The sequence below is a fragment of the Styela clava genome, chromosome 1 (assembly GCF_964204865.1).
Source record: "Styela clava chromosome 1, kaStyClav1.hap1.2, whole genome shotgun sequence".
Lineage (NCBI taxonomy): Eukaryota > Metazoa > Chordata > Ascidiacea > Stolidobranchia > Styelidae > Styela > Styela clava.
In genome coordinates, this window is record NC_135250.1 from 22,744,646 (window position 1) to 22,758,317 (window position 13,672).

The 13,672-nt window shown below is 34.8% G+C and overlaps 1 protein-coding gene across 1 annotated transcript; it reads left to right on the plus strand.

Annotated features, from left to right (window-relative positions):
- The first annotated feature begins 489 nt into the window (after positions 1-489).
- Positions 490-13,458, plus strand: LOC120342787 (uncharacterized). Its single transcript, XM_039411770.2, has 3 exons — positions 490-753; positions 8,292-8,399; positions 8,946-13,458. Exons 1-3 carry the CDS (start codon positions 691-693, stop codon positions 10,077-10,079), a joined length of 1,305 nt encoding a protein of 434 aa, XP_039267704.2. The 5' UTR covers positions 490-690; the 3' UTR covers positions 10,080-13,458.
- The last annotated feature ends 214 nt before the right edge of the window (positions 13,459-13,672 follow it).

The window sequence follows — 13,672 nt, forward strand, 5'->3', positions numbered from 1 at the left end:
TTCTAACGTATAAACATTAGATTTAAATATTGATTGCTATACCGGTAAATGATTCGGAAAATGCAATCAAAATGATACGAGACAAAGTTTATGACAACTAAAAGTTAAGGAAGGCTACGGATAATAATAAACTTGTTAATTAAAAAATTGTATCACTCCTCTCGATAAACACGAAGCCACTCGTCACTTTTGGTCGCCGGATTATGAAAATGTTGAAATTGAGGAAATGTCACAAAAAGGAGGTTGTTTATTGAAAGATTGTGGTGAAATAATCAATGAAAATAATTCCGGATTCCTCACATAAAAATTTGAGCGATATAAACCTTCTGCTCAGTCAGTAAAATCAAAATCAGCTACTAGCAATATAATATGAATCAGACGAGGTATTCCCAAAGCGCAAACACTATAAGCCGCAACGGGCCTCAGGAGATACCTCATGTATGAATTTTTCATCAGTAATAACCACCTGCGCTTGTTTTCTCTTTCCAGTGCGCGTAAAATCGACGGATAAATGATTATTGAATTTGAGCAGCAGCCTAATCGATACCGCCGTTCATCTTTGACGGCGAGTAAGGGCGAAGCACCGCAATAACAACAGAAAAGCTGAAGGCGACTTGCAGAGCCTCACTTTGCAATCTGCGAATTCTAGCGTAAAGTCGCACCAAGACGACCAAGTAACATCTGTGCAATATGGGAAACTCCGTTGGGGGATACGATAGAACCGATCAAAGGATCTCCAGCATCGAAAAAGAGGTGAGAAGCTTGTTTACTTGCATAAAAAATATTGCAGTTATTGATTTGTAACGTAAGTAGGATTATATTATCTTTAGTTTAATATTTAATTGTCAACAGCGGTGAAATAGCAATGCAAAGTAGACTAAGAATGTTGTGTTAGTATGTGGTGCGACGCGAGTACTTTTGTGGCCTATTTTACGAATATTTGAGATGTCTTTTAGATAAAGTAGGTTAGTTTAGTTAGGCTGTTACAGTTTGACAATCTTCGTTGTTTATTTATTTATTGAATCATTGATTATGAAGTGTCGGAAATTCATCGGTTGTTTAGAATCTAATAGCTTGACAAAATGATCAACTAGTATTTCTATCCTCGACTTTGTTTGTGAATATACATACGGGTTTTTTATGCCTTTCAAATCATATTACAAATGACGTTTCCGTGTTCCTCAATTTCAATAAACTCAAATTTTATCTTCATTCTCATGCCACCCACTGTTATCAAATTTATACGGGAACAGGTCAGCGTCGTGATATGATAGTATGATAAAATTCGTGTATGGTTATAATACATTTGAGCCGTTAGTCATTTAAAAATACTCATTTAATAATATGAGAAACAAGAAAAGATATTATTTAGTGCTGATTATTATAAATATTACTTCCCTAAACGAATCAGAAACGTCACGTTCTGATTCAAATCTCATTGCGCGTTTTCGGTTTATATGAGTTTAGTAATTAGAACAATTTGCTTTGTTTGGTGAAATATATATATCTAACACTGTAATGAGTGCTGCAACAATACAAAATCGCTATTCAGAAATCATGGTTTGCCTTGCGTGAGTATATAATAAATACGTGCATATTATCAATGGCCCGTGGTGACTGTTTGTACATCGAATTTTTTTTTATCATTGAAGACTCACACAATGTAATATGCTACATTACTAAGCCTCTAACGCGTTCAACATGTCACAACATCCGGTGAAGACATATCTCGAATCATACGATTGAATCATATTCCGTGTATATATGCCAGCAAGTATGCATGCATTCGTGCGCGTCACCCAGTATTTGAATATCATGTCGGTATCTCACGATATTATAAATTTGTTTTGCGATTTTGCATGTTACCAAGATGCATATATCTTACAGATTCATTTCGTTTTAAAGTTTGTCATGAAAAATGACTTTCTCTATATCGAACTTTAAAATTTTGTCGTTACGAAAATAAGCGTGAAAAGTTATAAGCCTATGTGTTTATCGGCTGCTCATCACAACTAAAAATAAAATTTGTGTAAAAAAATTGAGGTGATACTGAACGGGACTGAAAACATTATGAGTACGGCCCTATAAAAAACACTCGTTTATCGAATTTTGGAAATAAAAGTAAAAATACTGAATCAGTAAATGATTTCTTTACAATATATTCAGATTTGTAAAAATTTCCTGTGCCACTTTTCCTGTGCATGAATGATAATTTGTCTCTAAATCGCTTCATCTAATCAATACTAATGTTGAATATGGAATTTTTAATTTTATATAACAGGTGTATATAACAGTGTTCATTAATTCTAAACATTGTATAATAATCAAATGATAGGGATAATTCATTTTTTTACATAAGAGCCGGACTTGTTAGCCAATCAGTCCAGGCAATTGGTCCACTGGGAATTACGTAACGGATTTTTCTGTTTTTACCTCATTGAATATTCATCTATTTTAAATTCAAATTTGTGTGCTCGTAATTTTATTCGTTCTTTATAATTCGCATGGCCGTAGGTAAACATCCTATACCGATATTATATAATATTTCTTCCGTGGTCAGCCTTGGAAAAATATCTAAATGATTTAATTTCAATCTAAAAATTGATTTGAGCTTTAATGTAAATATCCTGTTAGAAGTTTCTCCTGTTGTCTTAATCCTGCGTTCCTTAGATCAATCGACCTGAAAATTAAATATAGAGAGAAGGATACGGCACAGCTTGTATTTATTAATTCTTCTATATTGCACAGAGGGACCGAAAAATCACGAATCGGGAAACTTGATTAGTTATAGCGGCGAATCTTTTGGGAGTTGAATGAAACAAAATAAAATATTTTCGCTGGCATTATGTAAAATAGCTCGCGAATCAGTATTTTGTTTCCTGCCTTATGTTCCATCTTCATATTTGAATTACTCAACTATAAGCGCAAGTACATAAAAGATCTATCATTTCGTACTTGAAAATTCATTTTGTTTTGTTCGGATATTCGGATTTGAGGTTATGATTTTTTTTTTGCATTAGATTATATAGGAAAAATATTAACCTATACTGCTATGACTCGCCTCAGTGAAATTAAATATACAAATATTAATATAAATACCAAGGAATAACGCTTAAAACAGGACAGCGCTTAGGTCACAGATCTGACCCGGGCGTATTGTCCATAACATGACTGCAATAGCCCTACGAATACTGTCATAACGACCTTTTGTTGAACATTGTGATCTCATATTTTGAGGGCAAAATGTGTGAATCTCGAAGCGGGTGAAATTAAGGCCAGGCGTTCATATACTATTACTACCAATAACAGCTATTCTATGTATCCCGTTTAACATATTAATTACGGAACCTGTTTTAACTCACTGGAAACAGACGCCAATTAAGAAATGGGATTCAGAATTCGGTTTTGAAGGAAAGTACCTCACTTATATCCCACATCGACCGACAGTCTCATGCACTGATTAAAGTGATATAATCGATTTCCCCCACTTCGGATGCAGCTTTATCGCGATGACATATTTGTATTTTTCTGGGTTTTACAGGGTGATGAGTTGTGATCATATGTTTAATAATCTCCTCTTAAAGTTTTAAATCAAATTCGTTCGCTGAGATTTCTAGTGCGTTTATTTTTATAAAGTTTCATTGTTTTATAAAATTTCAAACCTGCCTTTTTCAGTTTCAAATTCTTTGAGTGGCAAAAAAATCTTTGATTGGCAAAACATTAGAAATTTTTCAATCCACGCTCATATTATTAATTGGGTTTTTCTATAAATCATATCACATTACGTGTTTTCGATGTTAGAAAAAGCAATTCTAATTATAATTTGAAAGATAAATTTTGCCCCAAATAGCCTAATGTCCGAGAATTTTTTTTTTCGGATATTCTATGTTTATCATAAAATCGATAACATAGTCTTTTTTATGAGTGCTCAAAAAGATTTAAACAAATTCGGTACATCTGGACCTTTCTGATGAACTGGTCATAAACAGTTTACCGGAAGGACAACGTGAATCAGTCATTAGGTTTAATATCACTACCTTTTAGTCTCTTGTGATCATTTTGTTATCGGAGTCATAAGCTTATTTAGTCGGTAAACATACTGTTCAACGTCCTAAATTGTTCTTTTCTGACGACCCTTGGGGATTTTATTATCACGAGAATCGCTATACCACTAATACGTAACACTGAAATGAGTAATTAATTCACATGATTATGAAGGCGTACATTACTTTCGTTCAAGTTTAAATTGGTCAGTGATGCGCAGTCGGGAGAACCTACAAATGACTACGACTCTGCTAGGATAAATTTTGACTCCGACTTCCTAGTTGTAAAATAATTGACTCCGACTTCAGTTTCGAACTCGGAAAAAATCAAATTTGATAAATAAAACACTGGCGCATGCATGTTCCGTCCCTTTGTTGTTAAGACCACTCAGCAAACTTGATGTTTCTTGAGTTTTTGAATAAATTTTGACTCTTATTATCACCATTAAAAGTATGAAAGACTCACAACTCCGGTAAATTTGAAATTTTCCATTTCTACTCCGGATAGACTAAATATTTGACTCCATCTCCGACTCCATTGAAAATATGCCAGTCTTCGAACTAAAAGCCCTGATTTTGGCCTGTTAAGACTTTCTCATCCAATATTTCTTGTTAAAACTGCGTTATCCACATATTTTGCAGGAGTATCGTGTTGTAAAAACGTTTTCATAATCACGTAACATATGTTTTTGGTATTCATAATAAAAAAAAGTAAAATATTTTAATACACTCATTAAGCGTTTTACGTATTTCATGGAAATCTTCAATTTTTTTCGCCATTGAAAACACGATCTCGGTCTGTACTCGGTCTTCAAAAGTAGTGATTTCTAAAACGATTTTCGTTACATTCGCAGACATTGATCATACATAAATCAAACTTGATTCACTGATAAGTTATTACTCTTATGGCCATCCGTTGAATGAGTCAGATAGAGTTTAAAACTGATCTTTGATTTAAGACAAACCGCGTCACGAAATTTTTGTATTTTCGAACTGACTCAATAACAGTCATGCAGCGCGTTTATTCGTCAAATCTAAAATAAGTAATATTGCGAATACATATCATCACATGTGCATCTTCAACCCCATTTAAATTTTTAAAATTCTTGAAAAATGTTTGGTGACTAAAACTTCCATTTAATAATGATATACGGTAGTTACAATGCATAGAAGGACAAAGCCTTCTCTATATGTGACAGCACATGAATTTCCAAAATACGTAGAAGGAACTGTCGTCCGTCACAGCGGCAAATCTTTGACGTTTTTGACACCTTTCCGAATGAGCCCATGATATAAAAATATCTAAAAAAGTTATGACTATCAAAAACACCGTTTACAGCAGTTAGTGCTATTACCCATAGCGCCTCAAATGCGACGTAATAATTTCCTTGTCTATATTATGCGTGCGTCAATTTGTGGTATTATTTTCTGAGTATTAATTTCACATAATAACTTGTTACTTTAAAATAGGCGATGTTATTAGCGGTTATAGAGATATAAATAATTCAAGAATTTCTTATTTTTGTGGGACGACACCCAAAAAACTTGAAAAATGTTTAAAAAAAGTTCATGTGTCGTGCGTCATTATACACAAATATGGTCATACTAGAAAACCTGCCCGCGTTTTCCTAGTCTAATCAATACTCCAGCATAAAGAAAAGGTCACAAAAGGTATACGGGATGGAAAATCTATTGCGTATTAAGAGGGAGACAGCAACTCAATGAATAATTCAAACCATTCCCGCCTGGAATTGATGGAAAATTGCACACCCAGTTTAGCGTGTGTCGTATACAAATTATATGCGCTGCTGAGCGTCCATCTTTCGCGTGTATTGAATACACTCCTTCAAAATGTGATTAGTTCGTCGGCGGGATCAACTTGGCAACAATACAGTAAAAGCAACTTATTTTTAATGCTTATTTACGCTTTATTGCCGCGCTAAGCAAGACCCAATACTAGAAGACTATTCTCAATTTAACTTTTCACACACTTTTTTGAATATTTGAAACCCCAGGTCACGGCGGCCTATTTTATATTGTTCCCTGTAATATGCTTTCAATGGGATTTCAATTTAACCTTCAGTCCATATAAAAAAAACAGTCTGTGCATGGTTCTTATATTTATACATTGAAGTCGGTGTATAACGTGTAGTTTCGTGGAAGCACTCCATTCATAAAAAATGTCATATGCCACATGCGGACTGTCTGTGTATACATTAAAACATGAATATTTCCTGTTATATTCATTTGATTTTCTATCCACAATACTTGTATCGATATATTTACAAATTGGCGCCAACTTAGGTTCGTCATATTTTTTTCTGCTGATGGCAAACCATGTTTTTTGTCATTTTCAGCGATATTCAACAATTTGAAAATCCATCATAACGGGAGTGAGTGTAGATAGTATGAATATACGGTTCATACATTTAAAAACCATCGTAAATTCAACCACACAATGAATTTTTATGGTACAAACTCGAATAAATTTAAGGCTACGTCATCATTTGTGACGTCATTAACATTTATATGTGAAATGGTTTGTAACATACTCCACCGTTGCTTGGATATGGTATCTCTTTTGTGTGCCAAGGAAATCATCGCTGAAGCGAATGCAATCGTTATAAATTGACAATTAGTGATCGATCATCAAATCTGGTTATCAATGCTCCTCTTCATGCGCTCGTTAGATATTCACAATCCGTTTTTGTTTTCGTTTTATTCAGCGTCGTTTAGTGGTTGGTCAGTGTATTGAAGGTAGTGAACAGTATAGTATCTATCTGGTTGTTGTATACATAATTTACGAAATGCACAGTGTTCTGCCAGTATAATTACGGTAGTTACATACAGTATGGAGCGTCAGTCACTTTACTATTGTATTCCTTAGGTTACTTCTATATTCTAAATATATATGATGTACAAAACCTGATTGACTTGTATGTAAGTAGGTCAGATATATGATGCATTAATTCAATGTTGTTTTGAATTTCATTTTCCTAGGTGGGAAGGTATAAATGTGTGTTTTTGCTTTAAAATTATTCAATTGACGCCATTAGGTAATTAACATATAGGACTAGAATAAATGTTCAAAATATTAATGCATATATGACGTTCGCTATCCTAGTTGACAATGCATTCATTGTTTGCTGTTTGCCATTTTCCGGGTTCAGATATCAGTAGGTTATTGTTTTATTTGGATTGTAATATCAATTGTGGGTTAAATATGGTTTACACCTTAACAGACTTGATTTATCTATGAAAAATGTTTGACTGTTTTTCATTTAGTGACATCTACTAGTATCTTGGGATGAGCTGTTTTTTTTTTTCAATCTTTCCCCGACCTATGGATACTTAAGACTGCAGCATATAAGGCAACATGTAATCGTCATAAGAAACTTCATGAGAAAGAAATAATTACTTGAAATATGAAAATGCGTTGACCGTTAAATTTAAAATTGGCAATTAGAGCGCTCCAATCAAAAAAACAAAAGTATATTAAACATCATAAAATATAGGGGAATGTAAAATGTTGATAAAAATTAACTATAGGAAAAAAAATCTTTGAAATTGATGGTTGATGTTCTTCTCCATGAAGGCTTAGTATTACGGAAGTAAAAATATTACTCTGGACATCTCGTGCGCCCGATTTTAATGACGTCGAGTGTCGACCATTGCTCTCATGCACATAATTAACCTTGCAAGAAATCAATTTGTTTCATCATGCATCTTTAAATCAATAACGCAATTTAACATATCGAACCTGAAACTAAAATACGAAAAATAATTATCAATCTGTCAATAGCAATATGGGTTGCGGTAATTTACTAATATCTTAAGAATTTGACCTTGTTTAGGAGCATTTTTAGCCAACCTTAGTCGACTTTATATATTGCAAAAGAATTTGCTTAAATGAACGTCACGTGTCAGGGAATGCGAGAAAAAATCTATTCAAACGTTTGGCAAGAAATTTCACTGTCTAGCACTCGAGGGGTACACTGGAAGTAAATGGCCCACACCCAACCGATCAGGACGACTAAAATCTTTTCTGTTGAAACAATTTTTGAAAGTTCAGACTGATATTACCCGACAACAAACTTGTCTGTGACCTCTAATGACTTTACCTCAAAGCCAACATTAAGCATTTTTACCCAACTTAAGTACTATTCAAACAGTATGTCCACGGTATGAAATAAATTTATATATTAGGCGTACAAACAATTTCAATTTTGCGTTTATTGTTTTTTCTAGTTACCTTTCTTAACACACCATGGGCGGAAAAAAAGATCACTAATATTCCATTCTGGAACTTGGAAGCGAATTGTTGAATCTACAAGAAGACGAGGAACAAAAATTAAGGTTTGTAGCCATATTTTTAGCTTTTTATGTAAAGCCTTGTTCGAGGCAGACTTTATCCGTGTAATTTGCATATTTTGCTGCAATTAAATTCAACGCAAGCTCATTCATAAACTTTTTTATTGGAAAATGAATTAGTCGATTTGAATGATTTGATATTACCAAATCCATAGTAATTTACTAAGTAAGTGGTCGAATGATAGAATTTGTTACAACATTAACCAAACTTAAATCATAGATAATTCGAGAAACATATATGTGCACCTAAATTACATTTTATTCAAATGCTCATTTGGTGCTCCCGAAGTATGTGCACCAAGATGGCGCACAACCTGAACATATAGTATAGGTACCACGTTAGGGTTATCAGGTTGTGCGCCATCTTGGTGCATATACTTCTTGAGCACCGCTCATTTTTATATGATTTGTAGCAACTGATTTTTTACATTGCATATATATTTTCGTACAGTTGCGAGGTTAATTTTACGTGTTTGTGATAATAGTGTGCGTACAGACGTCATTATTAATATATACATTTTTTCCTTTCAGATAAATCCCTCCCTATCATGTCCAGATAGCAATAAACACCCGATTATTGCACATCAAGGCGATGGTCGACACTCTGCACAAGAGAAGTCACCGATTGGACAAAACTTCGGAAAGTCTCAATCCTGTTACGTCATCAACACAAAGGCACTTCCGCCTCCCACATACGTAACAAACGGAAAAATGGGAAATGTCGTCACGCATCTCCAACAACCACCAACGCAAAATGGAAAGGTTGCTCCTGCAGACGCAGGGACTATTATAAATGGCCAATACGACCAGCTCACTGCCAAACATTTGGAGGCGTTAGGAGCTCTACCACCGATTACGACAAACAATCGAAAAAATGTACGAGTACAGGACCAAAAAAGGAATTCTTTGCCGACGAAAAACGGGAATACAACTGACGGAAATCAAGGGCATACTAACGGTACCAAGCAAGACGTTGTTCGAGCTGTCAAACCGGTTCAAACCGCTCATGACCAGTCGAAAAAGACTTCTTCTGGCGCGCCAAGAAAAGTCGTCATCCAGGCTTCGACCTCTGAACTCCTTCGATGTTTGGGTGAATTCGTGTGCTATCGTTGTCACCGTCTTCCTGACCTCGACCCCACGGACGTCATTTCCTGGATTAGAGGTGTCGACAGATCTCTGCTGGTACAAGGTTGGCAAGACATTAGCTTCATCATGCCTTCTAGCGTGGTGTTTCTGTACATGCTATGTCGTGAAATGGTCACGGAAAATATGCGCTCTGTTTTTGAAGTACAGGCGACCATACTTACGTGTTTATACATGAGTTATTCATACATGGGAAATGAAATCTCGTATCCTCTTCGGCCTTTTCTTATTGAAACCGAACGAGGCGTATTCTGGTCTCGTTGCTGTGAAATAATGGCCAAACTATCGGGTAAAATGCTCCGTATAAACAAGGATGCTCAATTTTTTACCTCCGTCTTCAGAGAGTTGAAGTCACATGCCAGTAGCGGAGGTTACGCTCCTCAACGTCCACCTTTACCCTCTACACACGACCGGGTTCGGCACGAACATTCCAGTTTTATGCAAAATTCTCATCATTCCTCGATGCGCGCCAACGGTGTTAGGATAGCTATGCCTGCAGGAGGAAAAGTCGCAGTACGATAACGTAATCCTTTACGCAAAATGAATGGTGTTGCGTAAAGAGATTGAAAACTTCCACTGACGCTTTTCAGGATTGACGCAATGGCGTAATCTACGACCAGTATCCGTGCACTACTACCTTCAGATACTTAAAAAATATCTCCCCTATGTCGCATAAATGCGAGTGCATTTTACAATTTGTTTTAACAGTTTTAATAAGAGCTAAAAAAGTGGCAGGTTTTGTTAAAACTGGCATGACACCAATAAGTTCAACCTACGTTCACTTCACAGGACGACTTACGTCTTTGTTCTTTTATTATTATCAATATTTATTATATAATTGTAATGCACGCATTCCCGACGTGATATCACAACACGATTTTGTCCAGGAATTGATTCCAGTCTTCGCCATTTGAGACATAAAGAATGACTAAATGTCGGTCGTGATTTGCCTAGAACATTTTCAACACGATAAATTATTATAGAACACTTTTACAATTTGCACATTTTTTTGCTGAATCTATTATTTTATGTTATTTTTTTTTTCATTATTTTTTGTTTTTGTTTTATGTCAAATATTGACTTAAAATTGTCATTGATTTGTTGTTTTTTCATTGAAATTTTAAATGAAATATCAGAATATCTAGTTAGCCTCCGAAAATTCAATTATTCATGCCATGGGATGCGTTTTGATTGACACTTGATTACCTCATTGATGTTTGGGAAAAACTCATTGAAATTTTTTGTCAAAGTAGTGTCTACTAAATATAAAATTTACGAATTGCTAATGCGATGCATATACTTCTAGTTCACAAAGATTGTATAATATCGAAGAGTAATATCGTATTATTGTATTTTTTCTACACGTAAATAATCACAGGCTATTTTTATTCTAATTAGGTTCATCAAAAAATTAGGATAATACCCCCTGCAATTAGAGTTTTCTCCAGTCTATTCAAAAATATTTTACTGTGTCTTGCAACCAACCTCCTTAATACTTTATGGCTTATGCAAATCAGAACCACGGCCAAAACAAGCGGATATCCGAAATAGTCAATGATCAATTAGTGTCGAAGTCTTTTGCTATACCTCGCCTTACGCGTTATCTAATATACAAGCACGTACCACACGTCGAAAGCCGCCTTTTTGTATGGCCTTTGCTTGATTAGTTATACGTTGTTAATTCGCTCTGATTAGGTGTCACAACAATCGGTATGAAAGCGCGACAATTGGTCAGATCTCGTTTTGAAATTGATATTTAGCGTCAAAAATCATGGCGACAATGTCTCAAACGCTACACCGGCGTGATTTATCAATTCTGTCAGAAATGAAGCCAAAGCCTTTACATAATTGTATATTATCAATCATATATTGAAACGGCACAATATGACTTTCCCGAGTACTTAACGGTCAAATACTCACAAATTTGCAAAAATAAAAAATAAATGAAAACTGGAAAAAATTGTTACAAATGTCAGAAATTTGAAAATAAAAATATTTTATATATACATGCCAGGCCAAGATTAAATTATTCGCATTCAGCCATGGTAATGATTCGATCTCTTGTGACAACTAGATGAATTCCACCCGTGCTGTTGTTCCAGTGTTGTGTCTAACTTTGGTATACATATGGTTTTTTGTGTTCTATTCTGGACCAAACTGTTAAAAGAAAGCGCAAAGATACCAACTGTTTTGAGCGTTCTAACCGTGTAAAAAATACCAAAATGGATATGGATAATTATTGAATATGTACCACCATATAGGCACACCGTTTCCGCGCCAAATATGTTTTTTTATCAACTGATAACAGACGTAATAATAAAAACATTTTGATTATTACCAAACAAATATGAAATTGTAGGAGGAAATTTGATTAAAAAATTGTTATTTTAAGTATGCGCCATACGTGATCTGCGCCTAATCTTAGCGGGATATTTAAGGCCCATACCAGGGTCTGTAAAAAGCTTGCGAACTGTAAGTCAGTATCGATTGTCCAATGACTAGCCAATCGAAGCCCAAAACCCAATGACTAGCAGTTATGCGTTATGCTCACCAAAAGCGTTATAAATGCCAGGGATGGAAATTCGTCCAGTGGGAAAATTTTCTTTCCAAAATTCTGAAATATTTTGTCGTTCACTATTTAGTAATAATCATTCAGCAAACCTTAGATCACTTGAGGGATGCCAAATTTTTCAATTTTGTCATCTTTTGATATATAAACTCAAATTAACCATATTTAGAAAACTGTTAATTATTTCGGCACTGTCAAGATGGTAACGTGTATAGTGTGGGCGCGTAGGAACACTTCGTGATGTCACTTCCGCCCGCTTGGCTAACGCGCGTGTTATACTGAACGCTCAGTCTCATAATATAATACGTTTCGCAACTCAAGTTTTTATCTTCGGCCATTGGTACTCTATCATACCAATTGATATTTATAACCTTTTATGTGAGGCCACATATGATTCTGTAAAAACCTATCAGCTCCATTAACATATTGAATCATACCGACTTCCTGCCTCCGTCGCCCGCACTATGTTATGAATGGTTGGTTGCTATATTACCACGTATTTAATTTGAGTTTAATGGCCAATATACTAACTAATTTCCTTATTTGCCATTGTATCAGGCATATCGTTCGTAAGGCAATGATGAACCTTCATAGATAGAATTACAGTTTAATTCGATTCGAAGTACAGTTACAGTCAAGAAGGGTTACTTAAAATTTGAATACAATGATTATTACACATTCCATTTTTCTATTTATTGTTGCATAAAACCAACGTCATTATGTGCAATATTAAAATGATAAACACTGTCAAAAATATGTAACATTTACTAATTTTTCACGGTGATTTAGTCCAAAGAGATTGAACTTGAAGACATGCCCATTTTTCGAACATCGATTCAAACATGGCCAAGCACCAAAAGCAGGGTGCTATTTTTGGCCAATGAAAATGTCGTCGGTGAAATTTTGGCTAACCTGAAGATGACAGTTCTATTGCTTATTATGACGTAACCAAGGTCCAACAATTATTATTCCAATTTCGTTCTTTATATTTTAATCATAGTTATCGTGTATTATTATTTTTTGCTTTGATTGGCACATGCTTCTTTACGCTATTTGATATCTCTATCATTATTATTATTACGATTGAAAACTGTTACAACTTAAAAGTTACTATCAAATGACAGAAATGTGGATGTTTTTTTATTACTCTGAGGTCTTCGATGAATAAATTCAGGATTTCTTGTGACAGGCCTCTATGTTCCACCACCAGTTATTTGATAATAATTTTTTGGTTGAATATAATTCTTATTATTTGATTTTTCTTAATTGTGGCTGTTTTCTCCTTTCTCTCTTTGCGCTGTATGCGAGCAATATAAAGTACTTCTCACTGAATTTATATTAGTCATTTTGTTAACAGGGTTCTTGGGTGGAAATGTGATTTCAAGAAAATAACACCGTGGTATTTATGTAGCAACAAAGTACTTGGAAGTTGCAATATCGGAGTCATGCCTTGGCTTACACCATAGATTCGAAATCTACGAAGTTTTTATTGGCATCGGTTAGTCCCCCGCGAAAAATCTATGACGAGAGAAATACTGGTGACATC